The sequence below is a fragment of the Aquila chrysaetos genome, chromosome 26 (assembly GCF_900496995.4).
Source record: "Aquila chrysaetos chrysaetos chromosome 26, bAquChr1.4, whole genome shotgun sequence".
Taxonomy (NCBI): Eukaryota; Metazoa; Chordata; class Aves; order Accipitriformes; family Accipitridae; genus Aquila; species Aquila chrysaetos.
In genome coordinates this window covers 5648437-5675061 of record NC_044029.1, presented here as the reverse complement: position 1 = coordinate 5675061, position 26625 = coordinate 5648437, and the positions used below count along the sequence as shown (strand labels likewise).

General features: G+C 39.3%; 1 protein-coding gene across 1 annotated transcript in view; it reads right to left on the bottom strand.

Moving 5' to 3' along the window:
* DCN (decorin) overlaps positions 1-9384 on the bottom strand; it is a 39756-nt gene extending 30372 nt beyond the window's left edge. Inside the window, exons 1-2 of the mRNA XM_030002636.1 lie at positions 9175-9384; positions 4877-5109 (exon numbers count right to left, since the gene is read on the bottom strand). Coding sequence (XP_029858496.1) covers positions 4877-5081 — 205 coding nt within the window. The 5' untranslated portion in view covers positions 5082-5109; positions 9175-9384. The remainder of the gene's footprint in view (positions 1-4876; positions 5110-9174) is intronic.
* Positions 9385-26625: the final 17241 nt, after the last annotated feature.

Genomic DNA, 26625 nt, shown 5'->3' with positions numbered 1-26625 from the left:
ACCTCCAAAGTGTTAGAGTATTACAGTTCACCCAGATAGCATGTGAAAAGCCCAATGACTTTTGTCTGATGACAGTGTAAGTTATGTTTGGCTAAAGAATGTTGTCCAAAAAGGCATTTAGTCTTCAGTTTTAAGGCCATGGTACTGTGGTGCAGGAGCTACTCTCAGTATAAGTGACAATATACTTTCCAGATTTCATGTTTCCATTTTTATTGATAATATTTTTGTTTAATGATCCAGTTCCCTGAAGTCAGGGGATTTCGTGAGATCCTCGGCTTCTATTAAACATAAAAGGAATAAGTCTCTAGTCCTTATTGTTAGAAGGAAAAAGATGCATAGAACATGGAATAAATTGTCCTAAAGGCTCAGCAATTACAATGTAAATTAACAAAAACTTTTTTATTTAAAAATTAAATCTGTTAATGTCTGACCATTTAAGGATCCATGCTTTCTCTTATTACATTTTTAGAAACCTGTAAGGTTTTGAGCTAAACATTTAGCTTTAAAAATTATGTTTTTGAAAGGTTGGTAAACATTCAAATAGTGGCAGGGATTCTAAAGCTAAGTACACAATAGTAAGTAATCCTATCTGTTTTCTTGAACTCATAAAATGACTGAGACTGATCACCAATGAGGTGCATATTATTTTTGTTTAAAAAGATATTATGCTGACAATAGAAGTTCAAATCCAGGTATATCCCAAAGGAGATAATTTCCTTTATGGTGGGAGATGAGGCTCCCAAAAGGAGTCATGATCAGAAAATGGGTGTTCAGATCTTTCTGGAAGATTTTATACAACGAGATAAATCATCTTTTGTTAACAAATAGATTAGCTGTTGTCACGTTACCATGGTTCAGGTGTTGAACAGCCATCAGTTAATACAGTTTAGACACTGTATGTGTTCAGATAAACTGCCTCATGTTACCAGATCCCTGAAATAGTCTTTTACGTATCTGTGAGCTTTTCACCCACTGACCTTAAAGTGCTTTTCAAACACACACTCCGACACCCATGCCGAGCCTTAATATACCCTTCTTTACAGCTGGAGAAACCCTGCATTTCTGAGCTGTGAGTGAAATTCCAGTTTAAGCTGTAATACTGCTTGAACCTTGATTACTGACATCCATCTCTCGCACACCTTTTGGAGACCACAAAGCCTCCATGGATGCTCATGGCAAGAGGGCTGGAGGGACACCCCTACGTCCTGTGAAGTCTCCAAGGAAGGCGATCTCATTGCATCCCGCAGAACACGGACACCGCTCACTTCGTAAGGGGCTGCCAGACATATCTGAAGGTGAAATAAAGCTCTGACCACCACCTCTGAATGAGCTTATGGAGCATTCTGCATCCGCTGCAGGGCTGAGTAATCACACGTGTCCTCCTGCCTACCAGGGCGCTCTGGGAGGAACCTTTTCTTGAGACTCCCTTTGGGAGGATGAGACTTTAAACGGAATGATTAATCCTTGCTAGGGCTTTTACGAGGCATGTTTGCCTGGCCAATGGACTGCACATCTTCCCTGTATTTATTATTTTAAAACGCGAAGAGCTGCCTCTGACCAGCTATATCAGCTACTCCCCACCTGTAGTGCGTGCTAATAAGGAAAGTGTTTGTGATTTCTATGGAAAGTCTGGCTATAGCATAGTAATGCCTTATACTGAGGCATGATTAAAAAGTGGTGGCTCCCTGTGGCTCCCTTTTAGTAACAGGAGGCAGATTCAGAAAAGCAGCACTTTTATAATGATACTGCGGTGGCTTTCCTTGATGAGAACCTTGAGCCAGTTGCACAAAGGTAATACATCTCATATAAGGTAGGCATATGGGGCTCTGCTCTCGATCTGTCAGTAACAGCAGCTAGGAGAGAATTCTTCTTCGGGGTGTGAGAAGACGGCGTTCTCCTTCCTGCTAGCTCAGCTCTTGGCTTGGAGGCAAAATAAATTAATTTGGAGGTATGTTCTGAGGAAGATGTGACTGAAGCTTAGAAGTACAGGAATGCAAAAATTCAGCTGACAAGAGTGTAATTGGACCACTGGGCATTTTTTTTACTGTTTTTATTGAATTTGGGTTTTATTTTTTTTTATTATTCCCATCCAGTGCTCATGAGACAAGGGGCGAACCTGATCTCTGGACCCTGGTTGTGATAGTTCTCCTGTGGTTTATTCACTAACTCTGTGTCAGATAGTTGTCTTTTTTCCTTACAAAGCCAGAGTTTACAAATAGCAGATGCCCCTTTGGGCACAAAAGAGAAGCATTCTGAGGAAGAGGACACCTCGCCCTAAGTAGCCCTCCTTCCATGGCAGAGAGCGAGTGGAAGAAAGATCCTGATCCAGATTTCAGCTTTCCTTTGTGGGACTTAATTTAGTAAGCTCTTAATATATCCCTGGGACGAGTCTTGTTATTGCCTGCAGTTTTTCTTCAATTAGCGCCCATGGGACTAGATGACTAAATTTGATAATTTTGAGGGAGGGAGGTAGCTAATTTGGTTGGGTCGGAAACGCCCGGAGCTGAACGGAGAGGCAGGCGAGGAGCGGTGGTTAGCGGGGAGGTGGAACTGTCGTTGCTGGTTTCATGGTTCCTGCGTGCACGTTGCCTTCCCCATCGCCGTGCCCCGGGCGCCCGTCGTCCCACAGCCCAGCGGCGCGCTAGGTCGCCCTGGCACGACCTCCATAGTTTGCCACAACAAAATTTTGAGCTCTCGGGGCCAACTCTGCAACAAAATTTTGAGCTCTCGGGGCCAGCTGCCATCTTCCCTCAAGTCAGTAGGTAAATCTGACCTTGTCCGAGTCAGAGCCACACAGAAACGGACTTGAGGCCAGAAGAGAGGCGAGCGGAGGGCAGGTTCGCCTGCGAGCAGGCAGCGCAGGCGGCTGGGCTGGCCCCGCTGGCCGCGGCGGCCATGGGACCTGCGGCCTGGTGGGCCTCCGACTCGGGCCTTGACCCGTCGGGGGCTGTCGTAGCCGCGTGCGACAAGGACGGATGAAACTTCGTGTCAGGGCTGGGGAACTCCGAATGATTATTAATTCCCTGAGCTCTGCCAGGGAAATATTATTCATTTTCTAGGGCTGTGTATTTTAAGCCCGGGGAGTTCTCTCTTCCTTCGGGCCCAGAGGCTGGATGTTATCAGCCCAGCTGCTTCCAAATCTTTTCGGTGCTGTATCTGCAGCGTGTGGGCTTAAACCAAGCTCAGAATGTATCTCTTTCTTATCACTCCTCTCCAAATTATCTGGGAAACACAGACCTGGGGCCTTAATTGCTGTATTTCTGAGTCTCCTTCTCAGGATGGGACTCTATTAACCCAGAAGCAACTGTAGGCAGCGGACTGTAGTGCAACCCTTTGGAAGCCACATGTTTGTGAAGGAGAACTGAACGAACATGGGAGCAAGTGCAGCAACAAAGGGTCCCTGTGTGAATATCTCTACTTTTTTACCAAGTGAAAGCTCCTTACATTCTGCAGAATTGAAGCAGACTGGGGACAAGTTCCCAAAATAACTTGAATTCCATCAGCATTAGCCAGTGTAACAACAATAAAACCTAAGACCTTCATGGCATGTGGGGCAACCTCCTCCCCACTTCCCACCCCATGTTTGCTATTGTCTGGCACCTAAATGGTAAAAAAAAAGAAAATATCTTTCAATAGGGACAGTACTGTGAAAGCTTTATGAATGCATGGCTACGTTAGTCTGTGCTCATTTGTGCAACTTGGCTTGCATTGTTCACTGGGCCTTTGCCAAACATATCTGTTGCGTAATTATGTGGCTTGCTTTAATAAATTCACAGAAGTTTCTAGGGATGTAACTAATGTTCCCCCCCCCTCCTTTCCGTAATTACACGACACCCACCACAATGAGACCTAGGTCCTAATTGGTGGATTTGTGCCATGATTTACAGTAATTATCAAAGCCAATGTTATACCATAGGAAAAGAGAAACACCCAGCTATACATTTAAACAGCTGAAAGAAGACTTTTAAAAAAAAAAAAAAAACCTCTGTAAAATCATAAGAGAAGTTATTTGTCTGTCCACTGAATAAATTGCCTAATTTCCTTGTGAGCAAAACCAACTTTAATTGATTTTCTGCACTGCACACTGGCTTAGACTGAATAATACTGGCTTAAACCAAGAGCAGTCTCACTGAAGTCAACTTCATTACTTAAGATTTCTGCATGGGAAAGTCAAATACAGTGATGGCAGGCATGGCTTCACATCCTGCTGGTCTGACTGTGCAGACAAGCCCTTGTACGTGAGGGAGTAAGGGGAGTTTGTGAGAAAGGTTCTCATGGTTTCAGCTTGAACAGTGTCTAAGAAAGATATTTAATAAGGAGCTCCAAAATGTGTTCATTGTTTTGGAGTGTTTCCAAGCTCTTTCCTCCAAAGAGCTGGTTCCAGCATATATGATTCAGGGTTGGTTATTCCATGCTCATGTATTCCAATGGAAATGGGATGATTTCTATGTTGAGGTACTAGACAGTATGATTAAGGGTGTTGGAGCTTGGACCATGCAATTTAGAACCTTTTAAAATGTTTCCATCCCCACATCTGACCTCACTGAATTTATTTAATATACATTTGAAGGAATAGCCTTGAAAAGTTACTTTCTCTGCAACAGAAATCTGTGGTCTTTCAAAGAACAAATGAAATGTACATACACAAAATACGCATTAAAAAATCAAACATTCTTCGTGGTCACAACAAATGTCCATCTTGTCAGGGCTTTATGGCCTACTCCATATAGTACATTCTAGTTAACAGCAGCTGTAGCATATTTCTTTGACAAAAAACCCGTTGCGGAGCAGCCGCGCGGAGCAGCCTCACCATCTCAGCTGCAAACCCGTGGCTAGAATGTAAGTATATACCCTATGAAGATACTCTTGGGCTTACCTAGGTCAGAGCACTGCACCACGCGAAGATGGCATTGGCAGCGGAAGGGGCACACTGGTCCAAATCCAGATATGACGGGATCGTCCGTTGGAGCCATATCGGCCGACCCTTCATCCTCCAGCATAAAGTCAAAGAGGCCCTGCTGGTGGAACGGCTTGGCCAAGCATGCTGGCAGCAGCAGGACGAAGAGAAGAGCCAGCCTCATGGTTTAGTTCATCGACTCCGGGCAGAACCTAGGGATCAAAGCAGGAGATTTACAACAAAAGTATCAGTTTCCCATAGCTGCACAGTTCCTGCTGAAGGAGGTCCAGCATATCCACCAATTGCATAACTGTTCCTTTCAATAAATGAAAATGAGTTGTGAAAATAGGACAGTTATGTGATAGGAGTCTGGTAACTGCTTGTCAATAGCAGGTTTTTTTTTTTTTAACAGAGCAGTTTAAAGGCAACTGTAAACACATCTGTTTGCATATTTAGAGTAATATTTATTAGGAACAGGCAGCACTGTCAACTTTGTTATGCAAAACAGCAAAAACAATAAGCCACATTTTCCATGTGTCTGTTTTCTGCCAAAATAACAGTCTATTTGATTTCATTAGCATTTGTTTCATAGCAATGAGTTTGTCCCCTGGGGATGAACCTGAGGTTCCCAAACTCACTGTAATGCAGTATTTCATGTCTTGAGAAATATTTTTTTAAAGTGCCAGCTTGCTGTGTGTTTTAAATTATAGCCTAGTAAAACTGACTGAGAAAGAGTAGGATCTAGTGACAGGGTGGAGAGAGAGGGGAAGATCTTTAGTTGTTTAAATGAGCTATACTTCTTTCCTGGTTTAAACACCACAATAAAATGGAATACAATGTTGTGTTATACTGGACGTTCTTGGCTTTCTTTCCAAAGTTTTGGCTAGGGGTTTTTACGATATAAACAATGCACCCTGAAAATCCTCTGCTTTGCACTGCATAAGCATTTGAATTGATGCTTGTGGTATTGTCAGCACACTTTGTAATGGGACTTCAGGGCCTCATTCTGCAGGCTTTCATGCTCAGGAGTAACTTTACACAAATACGTATTGCCATAGATATTAACAAGGAAAACTGCTTAAATACATGTTCTCAGGACGTAGGCCTAAATGCATTTCAACACACCGTACATTGTGCTACCTGTGTTGCTGTGTGCTAAGGAGAAATTACAAAACAGCTGTTTGCAGGTTTTGTGTCATGGCTGTATGGATTAGCTAATTTTCTGAAAATTAATTTCTTTTACTATTTATTTTATATGAGGAAGTTTATCTTTTACAAACCTTCATGGATCTAAAAACAACCCACAAAAAAATATAAAGAAACCTGCCTTCAAGTTGCCAAGTGACAGAAAGGCAAACTTGTCATTTATTTAGGAGATTTTTCATAAAATGGATGGCATAGTCCTGAATACAGATGTTGCTCTTTGTAATGAAAGCAAAAATGTCCACTTGCTTCTTCAGGTCAATAACTTCCAAAATGTCTTGTCTGGGTGCTAGCTGGGATTAATTTTTTTCTAGTAGAAATTATCTAACAGTTAGGGGCGTGGTATAGCATTTCTCAGCTCCATATTGACTAATGGAAAGATAAAACAACTGGGGGAGAGGCAGAGGAGAAGGACTGTCTCCCTCTCTACATTGACGTATGGAACCTACCAGGTAGATGGCTAACATGGGCAGCTGATGTTAGGGGAGAGTGGTATACTGAGGCCTCTCTCGAATACCACATCCAGGTACTCTAACAGGAGTGGTTAGTATAAAAAAAGCTAAATAAATAAAAAACTCAGGCCTGGAATTGGATACAATCTATACGGTGCCTGGGTTCAATTTCCTTTATTAATGTCTACCTACAGATGCCAATAATGCAAGCCTGCAGAAACCTTTAGGGCTCAGTCGTGAGAGGATGATAGGATTTTTTACCTTATAAAATAGGCTAGTGTTTTAAAATCATTTCTGTCATCTCCCTAACAGGAAGGCAGGTATCTAACATCTTCAGATGTCCCGAAGACTTCAAAGTGACTTCACATGGAGTAAACCACCGTTTCTGTTGCCTCTCTAAGAGACCTAGCTGGTTTCTGGAATAGGTATTTCCTATTCCTGGAGCTGACATATTACCTACTGTGTGCACTGAGGGGTTTCGCAGACCCCACGAGGATCAGAGCATTTTAGCATGGCCTGTTAGCCCAACTCGGTGCTGCGCAAACTTGTGCCATGTAGCAGGGGCAGGCTGTGTCCCTGTGTGGGCCATCCTCCTGCCCTGGCCCCCCCGACATTGGGGCTGTGTCCCTTCCCCAGCAACACCCCCATGATGCATGCAGAGTACACACGGACACGTAAGGATGTCACAGCAAAGTGGTGTTAATACCCCGTGGTGAGGTCTTACCAGGGTTTAATCTAAACCAAGATTTGTGAAATAATCATTATTACGTATGAATTATTGTAAAATAACAATGCCACTTATTAATAGTCTGCAATGGGAAGACAAATTTGCTAAATCATCACCATTCATCGTAATAAGCTGCCTTGTGAAAATGATCAATAAAATATTACCCCAGTACAAAGTATTTTTCAGAATGTACGTTAACATCAATAAACACTGGGAATGCTGCACAGCAATCCTGGCATGGCACTGGCAGTCAGTACTTTTTAAAGGGCTTCCCCAGCTCTTTTTTACATATTCTTATATTTTTAAAATATTTTTAAATATATAAAACTGCTTGTATTCCCCCCCAGGGTCACTGCTGAAGCACCGTCCATCCCAAGAATGCACAATCAGGATCTTATCCTGGAGTTAAATTACCACACCTCAAAAAAAAAAACCCTCAAAACAATGCAAAGGCACTTTGGAAGTGTCTTCACACTTTACTTCTTTTTCACACTAATATTGATGACTTCACTTATCTGAGTTAAACCCTGTAGCAGGCCTTTTCCTTTGGTCCCTGTTTTGTCAAAACTATAATAAAATCAGTAAGAGTTGTGTACAAAGGAAAACTGTAGGACAACAAAGGATATCAAGGATCTAATCTGAGGACACAGCAGAGAAAATAGCAGACACAAGCTACATATTAATCAGGAAATAAGAATAGATATGTGTCTGCGTATCTTTATTCATATACATATTCATACTGCAGGCACACATATCTGTTCCTATTGTTTGCATGTGTAAATGAACATAAACAGTTAGAGAAAAAAATATGCACAAAACTGTACTAGTAAGAAATGTTTACATTTCACTTACCAAAAGAAACAGAGAGGGGGGAAAAATCTGAATTCTTAAAGGTCTGTGACAAAATATTTATGTCTGCAGGACATAACTGTTTAAATTTGCTTTAATTATGTGTTTACAGTGAGGAAGACTTTTCCACAAACAGAGGAAACTATACCATAGACTTGGCCACATTTCAGTTTAAAATACCACTGGAAATATGCTTCATCAGTTCACGTCACCACTGTATTGGTGGTCTTCTTGTCAGTTTACCTCAATATTAAGTTTTAAATATTTGCTCACCTACTGTCAGAAACCTCTCAAAACGCCACAAAAGACAAGTTAAACAATATGTGCAGTTTCAAAAAAAATCTCCTACATTATATGTTTTACCCATTTTGTGTAATAAAGTCTAGATGTGCAAACATAGGAGCTGGAAGTTTTACAGAGATTAAAACTCTGTTAACAGGAGTTTCAACTCCAGGCATTTTCTTTTCTACTATTTCATTCATAGGAACCTTCTTTAAATGTGAGTCCCTTGTTTGTACACTGTAACGTAGCACTTTCTAACATTACAAAGGCATACACTGAGCCCGTTTAACTAACTACTACGGGGTTTTTTTCTCTGAAATTGAAATTATATTCATTAATGTTTGGAAAATATATGAAGAAATCCGAATGAAAAAGAAATCACAGAGTGCAGTTTAAAACAGAAATGTAAGAACTCACGCATTTTCTACACTCACTACATCACCGATTCTAAACACTGGATTGCAAACAGAGAATATACTGCTGCAAAAGTTTACAGTAAGGAAAAAGAAAGGACTATAGCAGTGCTTACACAAATCAAAACAAGAGACAGAACAGTCAAATAAACAGTAGGAAATCTGCACAGTCCTTGAGAATGCATTCTCATGTTCCCAAGAAACAAAAGTGCTGGATACAAAACTTAACATTGCTAAACATTTAGTAGGATTTTTTCCTTGCTTCTCTTAAAATTCAACTAGTTCTTGCCGTAGACTTGCCTGAAGTTTTATTAGTGCAGCATAGTTCAGGAGAATTACTGAAAACCGTACCTTTTAATCCAGGGATTTGCAACAGGAGCTCTCAAAGCTGAGATGTAATTAAACTAAATATTCAACCCAGGCAAAAGGCTTTGCAGGTGTGGAAAGGAGGAGGGGGTAAGTTCAGCTCAGTGACTGTCACTTGGTGGAAAACCCTCCTGCTTCTATTCCATAGCACAGTTAAAAAATAAGGTTTCTCTCAATGAACACAATCCAGGCTGACACCCACATTAGATCATATGGTAATGATATGTCTCCTGTATTGTAGCCAGAAACTTTATCAGCTCTTTTGCTTTCTTTTCCTCCTTTTTCTTTTTCATTTGCTTTATTTCTTTTTCATCTGTTTAGAATCCCAAACTACTTGTACACTATAAGACAGATGCTTAGCTGTAATTCATCTTACTTTTTTTATTTATGTCCCTACAACATATATTTAGGAAAGTTTTCTTGGTTTTAACTATGTTTTTTTTTTCTGACTCATTACTGAGAAGAATGTTTGGCTGTTCCTCTTGTTTATAGTATTTGTAATTCAAGGAAATAATATAAAATTAATCTTGGAGTTAGTCAAAGTGGAGATTAATATCAGAAGAAAGGGGTAGCTTTAGGTAAAACTATTTAAACAGATATCAACCTGCCTTTGCTTATGCTATAATCATTGTCATACCAAGTAGTATATAGTGTAATATACTATTATCCTGTCTAATAATAGAGTTTTTATGTATTTCTTCAAACTACAGCATGTTTTTGATATATATGAAAATCATGTTTTCATTAGTAGAACGATTCTAACATTTGTGGTTAGAACTGCTTTATATAAACTTTGCTTTTTTTTACTGCTTTCTCACCAGGACAGCAAAGCAGAGGGGAAATTAGCTTTAACTGGTTTTTGGGGGTGGGTTCTTTTGGTTTTTTGGGTTTTTTTAAGAAGCAGTGGAGATTTTCTAAAGTATGAAAGGAAAAATGTATCTGACTCATTGTTCAGATTTATATTTTATTTTAGTAATTTCTGTTTTGACGCAAATATCAGTGGAAGCTAAAATGCAGTATACTCTATTCCTGCACAATTTTTAAAGTCTAGCAAACTGAAAGGAGAGCAAATACAATAATTACTATTTATTTAGTAATCCAAACACATTGTGAACATGTGTAGCTTCCCTGTGCTGTTAGCTGTCCTATCTAAATACTGGAGGCTTGTGTCTCTGTGTTTTGACTTGTATCCTTTTATTTCTGCCCCTAGGCTAAGACCAGGTGCAAATCTGAAATTAAAGCCTGTAAAATGTGACATGATGTTTAGAATGTGACATGAATTTTTTAGAAACACAATAAACTCTCAAAATTTTAGCTATTCTCTTTATTAATTTCAAGAAGAGACATTAAAACAGCTCTTACAATTGTTCTCCTTTGGTGGAAGAAAACATGGTAGAATAATTGCTGGGTTTGGTCAGTGTAGCACAAAGGTGTAATCAGACATCTTGCATTACAGCTTCTTTATATAGTTCACTGTAAAAGTCAAGGACCATTTATTCGCCCCTAGTCCTTGAGCTGACTACTTTCCCCTGCCTCTCCACTGGGTTCAAGACTGCTAATGATTTTTGTTGTGACATTTTTCTACATATGATTAGTGGTGTTCCAAGCTTTCATGCTTACAACAAAGCCTTATCTTTGTCCAGAAGTGTCACCATGAGGCTTGCTGAAATCTTGGCTGCATCTTAGTAATGTCAGTTATTTGAACCTTGGTCACCGGCTGCATCTGGTGTTTAAAAACATTTCAAAGCAAGATTTTGATGAGGAACAGGTCAGGGTAAACTTGTTGTCAGTTTGCTTCACAAAAGCCATTCATATCCTTTCCCAGTAAAATCGTAATACATTTGTTCTGGTATCTGTTAGCGGGTTGAAAGGTGCTATAATTTAATAGCTTAGTCATCTCTTTGGAGGCACAGGAGGGGATGGAGGGCCACCTCTTCTTCTTGTTTGTCTTAGGCATTAGGGCGAGTCAAACAAAACCACGACGATCAAGGTGGGAACAGGTGGAGCACTGGGTGCCTGCTGGGTGCACTGGGGCTCCCGCTCTGCCTGCAGAGGAACTGCTCTTCTCTGCCATAAAGTCCAGCCGAAGAAGCTCAGAGGGGAAAAGATGTTACCACCCTTAGGAATTATGAAAACACTTGCGCTGCCTGTCGATACCCAGAGGTAGAAGGGATATGTGTCAGGTGTCCAAGCCCTCCTAAAATGCAAAGTGGAGTATGTGGAGGACCGAGCAACTGAACGGGAGAGGACTCGGCTCATTGAATATTGGTGCAGTACCCTGTTCATTGTTTTGTGTCATTTGTGTGCTTTTATGGGAATGTGGGATCCTTTCTGATACAAGTATTCCTTTAACCCCACTCTTTGCCCCCTGCTATGTCACTCAGAAGATAAACAACTTTTTTTAAAAAAACAACCCAACAACAATATTAAGTCATTATGTAATTTTAAGGCCCATGACCGCACACAGGGCCTAGCATCGATAAGCTCTCCTTCCCAGTCTGACCTACTTTGACTACAGCTCAGTCAATATAAAAAAATCATGTTTAGAAAAACTTGGTTTCTATATGATTTTATTACTCCAATTTAACAAACTTATAGGGCTACATGCTGCTCCAAATACTGATTTCCAGAAAGTTACAGGCAACTGCATGTTAATGTTATTTATATAACAGTCTTTTTATTAAATTTTGATGGATAGCATCTGCTTCATTTGCTCACAGCTCATTTTGTGGCCCTTTCAAAGGGCAGTGGTGGGAGAGAAGACAGGAAGCCTGCCTGCTGTTGACTGCTTTGCCTGGGTCCGGTGGAAATCTCTGCAGGAAGGAGCTGAGCGGCTGCCCAGTAAGGAGCAAACATCCCCTGGGGGAAGAGCTCCTGGGGCTGGGCTGGGCGAGAGGCACGTCCAGCAGGCACCCAGCGCTGCCAGCACAGGTTGCAGACTCCTCCAAAGAACGGGGAGCCGACATAATCTGCCCCTGGGGGTGGAAAGAAAGGCTTTTTTTGGGGGGGGGGGGGGGAAGCCTGGGGAAAAAAAAAAAAAAGCGTAGCGTTTATTGCCATCCAGAATGTTACTGGAATAAAACCAAAGCAGGAGGACAGGATCTGTCCTGCAGAAACATGGTGGCCTGGAGTTTCAGGTTCTTCCTCATTCTAAGTTTCCACTACAGAAAAAGGCATTTTTTTTCTTGAGCTGCCTTCTAATAGATCCCAGCTTTGATGATCAAAGACTGGTTAGCGTTGTTGTGGTTGTTGTGGTAAGGAAGAGAGGCAGGCAAATCCGCCTCAAAGTCCTCATGAACCAGCTAGGTAAGTGCCAGTCCCCATCAGGAAGGGATGAAACCAGATCCCCTGTTTGGCTGCCTCTCGGGGGCCCTTTCCACCTCCTGGGCTTTACTAGCTCCCTAGCACGGCATCCTCCACATTCTCTAATATACTACTGCCTGTCTCTCCTCTCCTTTCTACACTATGCAGAATAATTTCTTCCAATCACCTGTAGTAAACTGTTCTTTACCATAGCAATGGAGTTCCTTTACTAAAAATGTGAGTAAATATTGACCAGAGCTTAGTAAACATTGATCCAGGTAAATATTGACCCAGGCACAGCCGGACAGGCTAGCTAAAGAGAGAGAAATGTAATTTCTGGATATTCTGAGTATCAAAGTTTCCTTCAGTGCTCTGTGACCTCAGAAAAGATAGTCCTCAACTTCTTGACATTTCTACAGATCAAAAGGGCCAATGTATCAGATTGCGGACTTGTGCTACCAGTAGCATTATTTTTCTGCGGCTGTGAAAGCGCGTCTTGTATAACTGTTTGAACAAAATGCAACCAAACTTCCAAAGAGGGAGCCTTCTCTCTGAAGTAATAGTTTCTTCCATCACTGTCTGTCTTCCCTCCTCTCCCCTTCCCACTCTGCAAGAACACGTACTGCGTACCCCTCACGTCATCTCCCTGCGCTCTTCTGAAGGGAGTCCGTGGGATCTACAGGTCACTCTAGGACACAAATTCAAATTGTCCTCAGCTGAAGTATCCGACATGGGATCATGTCCTTTCCTTTGGTCTCTTTTCTTTGGAGAGGCTAATCTGTTCCTGTCCTCGACATTGGCTTTCCTTCCTGCTGGCATTTCTATTCTCTCCTGAATCAAACCATTTTGTCCAGGTGCATCCAGCAGCTGCAGGAGCTAACCACCTATCAGTGTAGCCTTACTACTCACTATGATTTCAAATGCTCTGAACTCAACTTCCACAGGAAGCCTGTCCTAACTATTGCTCGCACTTTTGTAGTGTAGACGTACATTTTGAGATCATTGTTATCTCTCTCGCTCAAAACTGCAGTGAATAGGTAAAACTAGACTTTGTATGAGTCTTCACAGCTCCTAGCCATCCTAGAAACAAAGAGTGAGAGAAAAGTAAAAGTGATCATGGACCAAAGACCCCAGAACCCCACTTTGACTTTACCTCTTCACCTTTAAATAATGGTGAAGAAAACATATGCAAAAACATTTGCTGTCACATACACCGATATACGTCTGTATCAGTACTCCGGTGCTTCATTTGCTGTGTTTCAGTGACAGACAGCATTGCGTTTTGTTCCTGCCTGGCTTCTGTATGAGCGTCAGCAGCCTCCTGCCCTCCAGAAAATCTCTTACATGAAGGAAAGTGTGAAAGAACGTCACTCTGGGAGTGCGGGCCATGAAAGAGGGAGTGATGACCGGTGAGGAGAGAGGATTAGTTTAGGTAAGAGGAGATGAAATTTCAAGTGAGCAGCTGTTTCATCAGATTTTGGCCTTTCATTCTATTTTGCACTGTCTTGAGTTGGAGTCCAACCATTTTCAAAGTTCAGATGAAAAATCCAAACCTTAATTCTCATTTTGATGGCCCTTAGGTCATGCTCTGGATGAGCCTCATCATCCCAGCTGGATTACACAATGCCCTAGAAAAAGATGACAGTAATTCATGCAAATGTTGGAACTATACTCCTTGCATGTCCTCTGTTAGTCAGGGGTTATGAACCAGCATTCAAAATGAGACACATCCTGTGCAGCTCTGAACAGCCTCTTCCCAGATTATGAAAAACATGTGAATAGCCAGGTCATCCTTGACTTCCAATTTAGTCATCACAGAGAATAAACTTTTTCAGGGGGAGCTAGTGACTGTATTACTGAGGAAAGTCCTGGAAAAAGGAGTGGAATAGAAAAAAAGGACCTTTACAGTAGTGTTTGTATCTGTGTCTCTGTATTAAAATGCTCATTTTTGTATGTTGGCAATCTGCTGAGGAAATAAATAATTTCTAACTTCTGCTAAACATATGAAATGGTGACTTTGAAGATATAAGCAATGACATCACAAAACTTACCAGTTTTGTTTGGATTCTGTGACCTCACTACAGAGAAGAGCTGTTGAGAATCCTAAGGTGGATGATGATGAGTTACATGGGAACAAACCCTGTCTAAACAGGGTGTGCCCTGTGGGGTTCAAATGAAAAGGATGTGCTTTTCATAACTCTTGAGCCTTTGAAGCAACTCACTGCATTTGAGTCAATTTAAAAACATAGTAAAGAAAAGTAATGATGTGGGAGCAGAGTCCAAACAGCATAGACGATATCCAGCATTCAGGATGGAGAAGTGATCATGAGAACACTACACACTGTACTCAATTTTTACCTGATTTGAAGACATGGAAAAGTAGACTACAAGCTTCTTCAAGAAGGGTGAAATGGAAGTTCATAAAAAGGGGCAGTAGGAAGCTTTTAAATTCATTTTCACAGTATCATGGCTTAGAAGTTAAAAAAAAAAAGTTTTGAATATTTTTAAAATCTTTTTCTATCAATATAGAATCAGATTTCTTCCAAGATCACTTGGAATTAGGGTCATCAGCCATTAAATACTTCCAGGTTACAGTATTGTTCAGGGAACAGTCTTCAAAATATCCATTGCATTTCATTAAGCATCTGAAGAGTCATTCACTTTAACTTGCTATTAACCAGATATGGGCTTTCTTTTGACTATTATTTAAAGCATATTCTACTTTTATTCTTATAAATAAGCTCTTCAAAGGATTGCTCTGACCAAGTAATTGCACTGATGTTCCTCAACCATAATTTTCCATAGTCATCCTGGATAAAACATAGTGAGGTTTTCTAAACAAAACAGAGTTTAATTCTACATGTAAAAACTTTTCATGTGATGGCAATTCCTTCAGCTATTGAATTACAGTGGAATTTTTATTGGTAATCAGAAAAAATGAAAGCTATACTTTTTCTACATTATTCATTGTTTTATTTCCTTCTTTACAAACATGTTTTTTAGTTACTTCTTTGTTCCATACCATGTTCCTGGAGCAACCTTCTGTTCCAAATAGACCAGCTACATTTGAATTTAGAGGATAACATGCATATCCATTGTGTTTCAATGGAATAAAAGTTAAGCTAGTATTTGATTATGTTGGTTAGTTATTATTCTTGGTTTGCATTTATTTCTCTCACTTTTGGGGTTTTGGTTGTTTTTTTTTTTTTTTTTTTTTTAGATCTGCGTATGTAATAGATGAATTTATGAGCATGACACACCCCCAGGAGACATAAATCATACCATCTTATTGAAATTGCAGCATCCTGTGATTTATGCCATTTCAAAGTTTAGCCACTGAATTTCTTGACTCATCTTCATCTATCTTAATATACCAGGAACCCAAACCCTTAGAGATCTAAGTCAAAAGTTTGGAAAAGTGACTAACAGTTTTCCAAAATATCTCTAATAGATCTGATTTTCAAAGAGTCTTTCAAAGAGCAGGTTTTGAAAGTCAGGTATTGCATAACACACTGGAGGATGGACATAGAAAACAGCCAGGCACCCACACCAACTAACCACTTTTGAAAATCTCAGTATATTAAACTAGTTTAACTCTACCAACTAAATTTAAGGATAGAGTTATTTCGCCTTATGTGTAAAAGTTAAATAGGATGTTTCAAAATGAATGTATCAGCTTTTTATAACAAGATGAGAAGCTTGCCTCTGAAGAAGCCACACATATGCTTGCAAGCAAAAATCTATTCAGAGACTGCTCTTCATTTATAAAACCAAAACCACTGCAAATTGGATCTTGAGACTTGGACAGGTTGGAACAGTCATTTGTCATGTTGTTAAAGGTTTTCCACTGTGTTCCTGCCCCTTGTGTCTCTTCCAAATTGTTTAAATTACCTCTGCAAAAGGAATTACCTATCTTTCAGGTACAATTAGAAAATTCAGCTCTGAGGAGGAGTTCACACTATATGTAACCCGTTCACACAGCCTGCAATGCCATTTTTGTGTCAATTTAAAATGAGAAATATTTGGCAAAAGAAGCAATGGAATTAAGTCACAAAAATAAGCAATTATTTTTCAAATTATAGGATAGAAGAGGGAAAAACAAGTTTTAAGAATACATCCAAGAAACTTTTAATCATTTAGAGGACTTTGTAGAATCTTTCGGGCCTCACAAAAGCCTTACTTTTGTGGCTTTATTGTTTGAGTTTTTTCACCTATCCAACTATGGCTATAACTTAGGTTATATTTTAGCCTAAAGGACACCAGCTATTTAGTCTGAAGTGCCTAATAATCACAATCTATTTGTGAAGTGCACATCCAGGACAGAAACCTATACGGTTTACAGAGTCCATTTGGCAACCTCACTTCTCCTTCCAGGTCCCAAAGACATTGCATTCCCTCAGCTCCAACAAAATAAACCTCTTGACTATGGGTTACAGCAGGCTTGCAGGGGCAATTTAGGGTTACTTAGGGTTAAGATTACTTTAATACATTTTTATTTTGTTCTGTGGCTTTGAAGTGCTAAATTTGAAGTCACCTGAAGTCAGTGGGTTGTCTTATACCCTTTGTTATAAATGTTACGAGGACGTGCAGGAGGTGGCATTGCCAGGCTGAGAGGCTCAATGGGCTGACCAGTCTGACGAGCTCAAGTATTCAACTATAATGACAACAAAACGTGTCGCTCTGGGGGTAGATCTCTATTTCATCCCTTGCCACCACTTTACATAGCTTCATTTCTCGGTATGTTTTGACTCCACAAACTTTACTGGCCAACCATTTTATATGAATTTAGTACAGTTATGGAGCTCCCACCATCTACTGAAATTGTCCCTCATTTCCTGTAAGTCTCCCCACAACCTCTCGGATTTTGTGTTCTTTGAGGCAGTTTGGTGCTCTTTTCCAAAGCAAGCAGCTTCTTCATACAGTTGCTTTTTTGAATAGTGAATTGATAATTGATTACTGTATGTTTCAGATTAAAGGAGAACAAAATTGGTGGCAATAAAAAAGTATAAAATGTATGAAATGCAACTGCCAAATATGCTGGAGACAGCAACATGGTTTTTGTAGTTTTTAAAAGTATTCTTTGAATCTTCAAAGAAGGTTCAGCCTGTCTGAAAGTATTATTTTTTTATGGCTTCTCTTATAAGATTATACCTCAGGATATTTTATTTTTAAAAAATGAAACCATAATATGACTTTCTGTTTATAATAAAAGATCGGTGGCTGCAGAAGATGAAAATTCACATTCTTGTATTTCAGGTCTAAAGTTTTTAAAAATAATGTCAGATATCTTTCATCAAGGAAAAACAGAGTCAAGTTACTGCTTTATAATGAAAGTTTGTACAATATTTATTGCAGCTTGAATTGGTTTCCTTACCAGTCTTAGAATTGCTTGGCCTGGTCTGAAAAAAATGTGAATTTTGCCTTTTACGTATGCCCGTTTTTCACCAAAACAAGTGTTTAAGTGTGTATTTTCATCTTGTCCAGTTAAAAAGTGATGTGAACTTAGGGATTTGCCATTTTGTACTCTAAAGGAGAAGGAATTGCTGCTTGATACTGAGGAGAGATAAGCCTTGTGCTGGGTGCTTAGTGGGACTATAAAAAATATTGTGATGACCCTATCATTGCTATGACTATAAACTCTTGAGTCAGGGCAGCTGGCAATTATACAGCAAATTAGTACAAATTGTGACTTAATTAAATACGACATTTCTTGACATCCAGAGTACTTTACCCTTTTTTTTTCCTAGTTTCATTTTGTTTGTATAAAGCTGGTGAACAGAAGTGACTGATGTGACATATGCAATAGCTTTACCAATCTCTGACCTACAGTGTGCCCTTTGCCCAGACTTCCCAGGCTTATCTTAAGTGTAAAAGCTTGATTTTGATTTAGATCCACCACTTACTGAATTTTGGATTTCTGTGTTAACTTTTCTGAAGTCCAAGAGGTAGTCCAAGACCCATCAACTCATGATTACATAAGGTACAGAAAACTGTGCATCAGTTTCTTACTTCTTCCAGTCTCTTTGCTTTTGGAGAACAGTATACTCAATATAGGCAGTAACTGGACACAAGGATATTCTCTATCACCACGAGAAATGGCTTTATATCCACATGTGTTTTTATTTAGAATCTTAATAATTAAATTATTTTATCAGAATATCCTTTTGCTTGTCTTTATAACCATCCAGCTCTCTGAAGAGAAAAAGACCCCAAATCATCAGATAGGAAATCTGATTGCCTGACTTGTGTGTATGAAAAAGTCCAAAAGTACTTAACAGGAAACAAAATTGGTTTTGTATAGTATTTTTAAAACAGCCAACACAATCAAATGGAAAATTAATGGAAAAATTATATTCTTACTATGGAGCTCTGTTCTACATCCTGTTCCATGTAAAAATTCTGTTGAAAGAATCTCGTTCATTATTTGGTTCTCTTGGGTTTTGAGTCATTTCTGTAAAAGCACATTTATTTTATTCCTATTTAACTCAATAAGATTTTTCAATAAGAGTGACTGTAAGCTGGAGTCCCACATCTCTTTTATTTAAATGTACATTAGTCATTAACCAGCTATATATTACATAGTAAATATGACATAGTGTTTACAGGGTTGCAAAACATAATGGAGTGGTTTCCTTCAGTGTTCATTAATTTCCAGAAAAAAAGTATATTTTCTCTAAGGTAAGCTAACACAATTAATTTGACACGAGTGTCATGGGTTGTGGGTCTGTAAAAACTGTAGACACAAGTGTGACAAACACTCTTTTGATGCTGATATGCTTTTGAGCCGATAACCCAGCAGCACTTTATAGTGTATAAACTGCATGCTACGTCTGCGAAGCAGGAGCTCCAGCACGCGTTTTCTCACTAGCGGTATTTCACCGCAAGCTTATGACAAAGTGCAGCATGAAAATCACACTAACGATAGCAATGTAGCATGTGCTGTGAGGCGGCATCAAGTAAAACACCTCTCAGGGATGCTGATTCGCCCCCGCGGCTGTTTCTGTTCCCTGTGCCCAGGCAGATCCAGGAGAGCTCCGCTCCCCAGCACCAGATCCTGTTTCTCAGCCCTACTGATGGTTATTAAAGCTTTCCCAATATCAATCATGAGTCTCTGCTGCAAATTAAGCCAGTTACTCTTTGTTCTAGTTCTTCTGGGACAACTCATCACAGTCTTCTTCACAGCAACCTTTTGCACAGTCGGAGTGTCCTCATTTCCTTCCTAAGACTTCTCTGAACAACTGCTGATCCTCTAACCATTTCTCGTTATACTTTTTTTCCCCGCTCTTCTGATGATTCATTTATTCTCCCACAGATTCTCTTAATTTAATCTTAAAATAGGGTGCCTCACACTTTATATGAGTTTCACCAGAGCCTAGAAGAGTGGAGCAATCATCCTCTGTGCCTTGTCTGCTACACTAGAAAGTCTTGTGGTTTATCTCTCTGGAGGTACTGACAGTAACGAATCTTCAAAAGGATTGACTTTTGGTCTAGTTACCTTTTCCTTGACAGTAATTAAAGCTCTTCTTATTTTTAGCCTTAACGAATTGAAAGGAAAACCCGGGTTTGGATGAACAGCCCTTTTTTTGATGGAATCTTTGTCACTGTATTATGTTCTCTTACATGTCTTCAAAATACATGAAAAAGAGCAAACCTCTACCTTCGTATCCGATACAAAGGCACCATACCACCTACCATGTGAAAATTACAAATTTTCTCTGATTACTTCATCACATCTTGTAGCTTCGTTTCCCCTTTTGTGGAATAATGATGATACCGACTTTCTCTGAAAAGTAGTCTTGAGCTTGCCAAGGATTTCTACATCTTAATGGCATTATAATCAAACTTTAAAGAACTGTAAGGTGGATTATTTGAATGCTTGGCCTTCCCTCACAGCCTTTAACTACTTGACTTACAGTAATGGAACAAGACCTACATCCAGTGGGTAATTCTCCTACTTCAGAATCCAACAAAATAGTTCGCAAATCAAAAAGAACGGCTTCTCTAAAAACAAAGATGACTACATATTCTGAAACAAGAAGGAAGAGTTGATGTATCATCCTCCCATTGAAACAGTGTAAAAAGTGACTGTCTTGAATTCCTGGCTTCTCTGTAGACTTCAGTATTGGCTCAATCAACAAATATGAGTTCAGCCATTAAAAGGCTAATGTCTAAATGCCCTTTTCAGGGTTGACAGGGAATATCAGTGTCAAAGCTCTGAGAACTGTCCTAAAACTAGGGGTAGTAACATTTTATTTCAGTTGCTTTTGTCTTTTTTTGTGTAGTGATCGTGTGGGCACATCAATCAACACAAGGAGAACCCGGCAAAAGCAGCTCTGATCAGATTGGAGGCAAACTCCATCATGTCTTGGAGGCAGAGTAAGAGATCAGCAACAAAAATATACATATAATCTGGATGTAATTTCTGAACACTGTTCTGCATTTAGCAGAGAATGAATGAAATTGGACATCTACTTCAAATATCTGGAGTAGCAGACCTTTCTGAGACTGTGCAAAAAAAAAGCTGTGCACAAAAATTACTGTTTTCCTTGAGGGATTGCAGACTTAGATTTCTTCGGTTTGTCTGGTGTAAATATTGAAGATTAAAATTTAATATAAGGCTATCTTGAAGCTACTGTAACCAGGTTTACAGCACTCATTTAAATTGGACTGATTTAGTTCTTTTTACCCTTGCAGAGATCATCTGTAAATATTTCATGGGAAGTACATATTATTTCAGAGAAATCTTGTGGTTTGTTTAATTTGGTCCAAAAAAAAAGATTCTTATCTTTTCATATGTGTCTGAAGTAAGAAGTTATGGAGTAAATTTGCAATGCCATTGAGCCTGGGTTTTCCTCTTCACTGGTACAATAAAAATGTGGATGCAAATTTTATAGCAACCCATTTCACATGAACCAGTTACTGAGGGAATGTATTAACACTGGGACACACAATGATGTGATTTGTAGACATGAAAGAATAGCCAGGCAACTTTAAAATTGCAGTTCAACAGGACTGTAGAGTTGTATAGAGACAGCAGAGTTTTTTCTGGCACTGAAGAGACTGTTTGCAATCCAGATATTTTCTCGTGAAAGCCATTCTTGGAGGGTGGATATGGAAAAGGCAAAGTAGTTATATTCATTGTATTTTGTATTAAATATGCTACTATATATAAGTCATTCCAGTATGCAAAAATGTGTATCCCTTGAATATCTGAAAAGTTTATGCTCTAGGAGATAGCGCTATAAATAAGTGGTATCTGGGAATGAGCATCTCTTGTGACAAAAATACATCACTCGTATAAGATTGAATGTGAATAAATAAATGTATTAAATAAATTGAAGGAGAAAATAAAGAAAAAATAAGACAGAAAAAGGGGAAAAGAGAGTGCTAGATGGAGAAAGATTAAAATTCAAGCTACGCCTATTGCTCGCCAGACTGAATCACTTAAAGTTTTCCTCCCTTAGCACATATATTTTTCTGACATCTTTTCCCATTATTCACCAAGATTTAAGAAATATGTATGCTTGAACACTCCCACAGGGTTATACTTCTTTCTACTTTCTGTCATGCTGAGAAATTTCTTCAGTCCCTTCTAGAAAAAGAAACCTGTATTGTTACAAGGCAAGTTCTATGTTCAAAGTTTCTTAATTTAAAAAGTGAGCTTTTTAGAAATTTCTAAGTAACGGGTAGAGTGGATTGGACACTGGAATAATATCGTTAAGCACTAGATTCCTTTCAAGCTTGTATGCCGCACAGAGTCCACTGAAAGCAATCTGGCTGCTCACTGACCGCTGCCGGCCAGGGCTTTACCTCAATATTTCAGCTGGGCTGCCCTGCTGTAGTTCTGGGGTTACGCAGAGTGTGAGAAGAGCAGAAAAGTAAAGACCGTCACAGGCATGTCGGAAAGCTTGTGTAGCTTGGGCCCAGAGGGGAGCACAAGGCTTATGGGTATTCATAAATTAGTAGGCAAATCTGTTGACTGGATATGCACTGTGTGGGGGGTTTTTTTTTTCATAAGGTTTATTACTCCAATAATTATTTCCTTTATTTAACAATTTTTTATTTGCTTTATTTAACAAATAGTGCTGCTATTTGGAGCAAGTTATTCAATAAGTGAGTTTTTTTCCTCCAAATTCCTTCAGTTTTGTACATAATTTGAAAGAAAATGTCTTCTTTTTTTTTTTTTTCACAAGAAGCAGGAAGTTCTAAATGCTTATTTAAAAGAGGGCAATGAACGCTTCCCAGTATGATGTAAAAGTAAAATAAATACCATTCTCAGTCACATATTGTTCAGACAGACACAGTATAAATAGATTATATGAGAGGCCGTGAGAAACTGCCTGAATTAATAGGCTGAGATATGAAAATAGCTTGAATGGTATTATTATGGTGCATTTACTCAAGGGTATTTTCATTTTTGTCCAGATACACCTCTTTTGCCTCATGGCAGAACACTGAAAAATAAGAATTTTTTTTCCCCCCAAACAGTTTGTAAGGAAAACTCTGTGAGATATTCTGAATGAGAAATATTGTAATATCTAGGGGTTTGCCCCTGTTCTTTATCAACAACCATTATGGTAGAACACACTTAGAAACACTTTCCAAAATAAGTGTTAGTGATCAGAAATAAACATTTTCCTCCAAACACAAACTTTTTAGCCAAATTCTCTTTAGGCATTTCAAAGGTTCTTTTGACAAACTTGTTTGAGTGGGTGCCTAAAGTTAAGGGACTTAGCAAACTCCTTAATCTTACTACACACAAGGGAATTACTTTTTTCCTTAATTTCAGTGGATGTTGGATATGACCATAAATAAATAGGTCAATTTTGTGCATCAACTCTGTTGTGTTTGCTCAGTGGGAGATGTGGGGATTCAGCACTTCTAAAATGAGACCACATATCTGGACATAAGTATGTATTTGGGGAATTGTATTAGAAAATTTAAGCTACTGTGAAATCATGTATGAATAAAACATTACGGGAAGAGTAACCAGATATTTCACGAACTGAAACAGGAAAATGTTGGCTCACATACACTTTAATAAAGATTTGTATTTTGCTTCTGCAGAACGCATTTAGAAGGACCACTAATTTCACTAATATGGACTTTGTCCATACTGCTTATTTCTCCACTAATTGTAAGAAACCATTTAGCATTTCCCAGCTCCAGTATCTAATACTTTATCTTTCCTTGGCATGGGATTGGGCTGACATTCTTCATGTAGAGATGTTTGGGAATTAGCATGTAATATCTTGCTATGTGTTAGTTACTGTTGAGTTTTATTTTATTACCACATACATGCAGAGTATCAGAGTAGGCCGAGTACCAGCCGCTGCTAGTGAATTAACGTTCAATGTCTTAGCCAGACAGAATGCACGGGCTTCTTGGCAGCATTCCTCTTTGCTTTTTAACGTACTTGGAGTACTTCTAAATATCAAGTAGAGTAGTTTTATATGCCAGAAAACGCATTTCTGCCATCTGAAAAGTTGAAACAATAGAAAGTTTGAGGTTGTAAAGCTTTTGATTCTTTGACTAGAAGTGTTTCTTATGAAATATTTATCTGGTAACAAGAAAATAAGGCTTATCTGTCATTTCAGGTCTCTAGAAGCTATGGTATAAATCTTTATATTAAAATGACATGTATTTAAGTGACATTTGAAAGGCTGGGTTTTATGTTCCATCCAAGTCATCTTTTTGAAAGATGGCATTAGCTTGCACTTACCAGCACTCATGAAAGTACAGGCATGTTGACAAAAACAGCAGCTAGAAAACAACAAAAGTCACTGAACTCGAGTAACTATTCTTGGCAAATAACTTCTCTTTCAAAAATGGACCATTTCTGCCTTTGAATTGTTTACTGTCAGTGATTTTGGAATATACTGACATTTGTTGTAATTTCTTTTGAGCAAAGGGCTGAGAAATTATTGGACGTAACATTCAGATATTCATTTGAAACAACTTCCATGTGTACATAAGTTCAGTAAAAATAAATACAGAAACCAAAATGAATGTAACTTACAACTTGTGTGAATATTGAAAATATTTTGCCCTCATACACACCAAAATGTAGTGACAACTCAGAACTCATCCCAGTTTAAATACTCTTTACTTCTAGTAGGTGTGTGAAATTTCCAACTCATGTTTTCATATGAAGATTTCCATAGACAGGTGCTGACTCTTTTCCTAGGGACAACTTCACATTTTCTGAATATTCTTACAGCTGTTTGAGATTTTGGGTATGATTCATGGAGACAAGCAATCTCTAGGATCCTACAGATAACTTATTGCTTGCATTATTCCGGGTTAAAATTATACCCTATAAGATGGTCATAAATATTAGTCAACCCACTAACTGTAAATATTAAGTAACATACTGGTCTTGACATGCACATTTATATTTCTTGATACACCTTGTAGATACATCCAAGAAGTGTGGATGTGATATGGAAATGAAATTGTTAGCAGGGAATAATTTTCTTCTCCAATAAAAGAAATAGCTAAAATGTAAACCACCTATTATTAAATATGTTGTCTGAACTCTTAACTCAGTACTGTTTTGCTCATTACTAAACAAACCTGCTGGACCAAACTCTTGAATTCTGCTTCTTGACTGCAATAACCAACAGTAAATAATGAGAAGGGCCAAGAAGTTACACGGCCTGTAACAACCTCATAAAACCTCTCTGTGCCAGGCATCGAAACGTACCCCAGAACTCCCAACTATGAAAAAAATAGGAAAATATTCTTTATACCTGACTCTTTGATGTTATTTCCTAAACAAACAAGCATCATCACTTACGAACCATGCATGTCTTTTGTGCAGTGATTCCTGGCTTACGAGTAAGAGCCACAGTTTCTCTTCTGAGAAGAAACCTGCAGCTGGGAGGGATGCAAAGACGCCCGTTCCCACCTGGAGCTGAAGGACAGGGCGAGCTGTAGCCGGGTCCCTCCCGAGACGCCCTTGCCAAGCCCAGGGCACTGAGGGCCGTCAGGAACAGAGGTCCTACAGCTCTCCAGGCAGCCGCCTCCAGCAGCGGTGAGGTGACCTTTCCCGGCAGTTGGAAAGGATTTTTTCCCCCCGTCTACCCAGAAGGTTTCTCGCTGCAGCAAAGCCCTTCACTTCCTCTTCCACCACCACTGACGGAGACGAGAGAGTCCCTTTTGTAGTCTCAGTAGTTTGTAGACCTTTTTCTGTGCAGGTCTTTCTTTTCTAGCCCCCAGTTCTGTCGGTGTTTCCTCACAGACCACGATTTCTTGTCCTCTGATCTTTCTCAGTGTTGTCTTCTGGTTTTTTCTGTGGGTCCACATCTTTACTAAAATGCAGTGCCCAAAACTGGACTCCAGCTGATGCTTTCCCAACATTGACTATATCTATAGGTTATAAAAATTATTTTGTATATCTCACCGGCAGTATTCTTGTATGTGTATAACAGATTGTCTTTTTTTTGCCTTTGCTCCTATAGCATGACATAGCTGACTCATGCCAAGATTCTTTTCTGCAGAATTAGTACCGAGCCATTTGCTCTCCATCCTGTGTTTGTGCCGTTATTAGCCCTGTGTACGGCTGGACTGTTTCACACAATGGAAACCTGTTTGAATCTGATAATTAGGGCATTTTCCTGGGGCTTACTGATAATTTCCTAGCAGCTGAGTACACCATTGAATGGATGATTTCTCTTTATTTTACTTAAAAGCTGTTGAATCATTCTTCAGACTACTGTGGCCACATCAGTGTTGGTTTAAAAAAGGTGCTCTGAGTGAAGAATTGAGTTTACATCCAGGTCTGTAACATGTAAACAGAAGCATAGAATCACAGAATCATAGAACACCCCAGGTTGGAAAGGACCTCAAAAGATCATCTGGTCCAACCTTGCATGGGAAAGGGAGCCTAGATGAGACTACCCAGCACCTTGTCCAATTGCGTCTTGAAAACCTCCAGTGATGGGGACTCTGCCGTGTCCCTGGGAAGGTTAGAATTAGAATCATTAAGTTTGGAAAAGACCTCTAAGATCATCAAGCCCAAATAGCCCAGCTGTGTACTGCTGGTACAGATATGAACTGTCAAGGTGTATCTTACTACTAGAGGCACTTTATTTTTGACAAAATTTGGCCAGTCACAATTTTTTCCCCCAG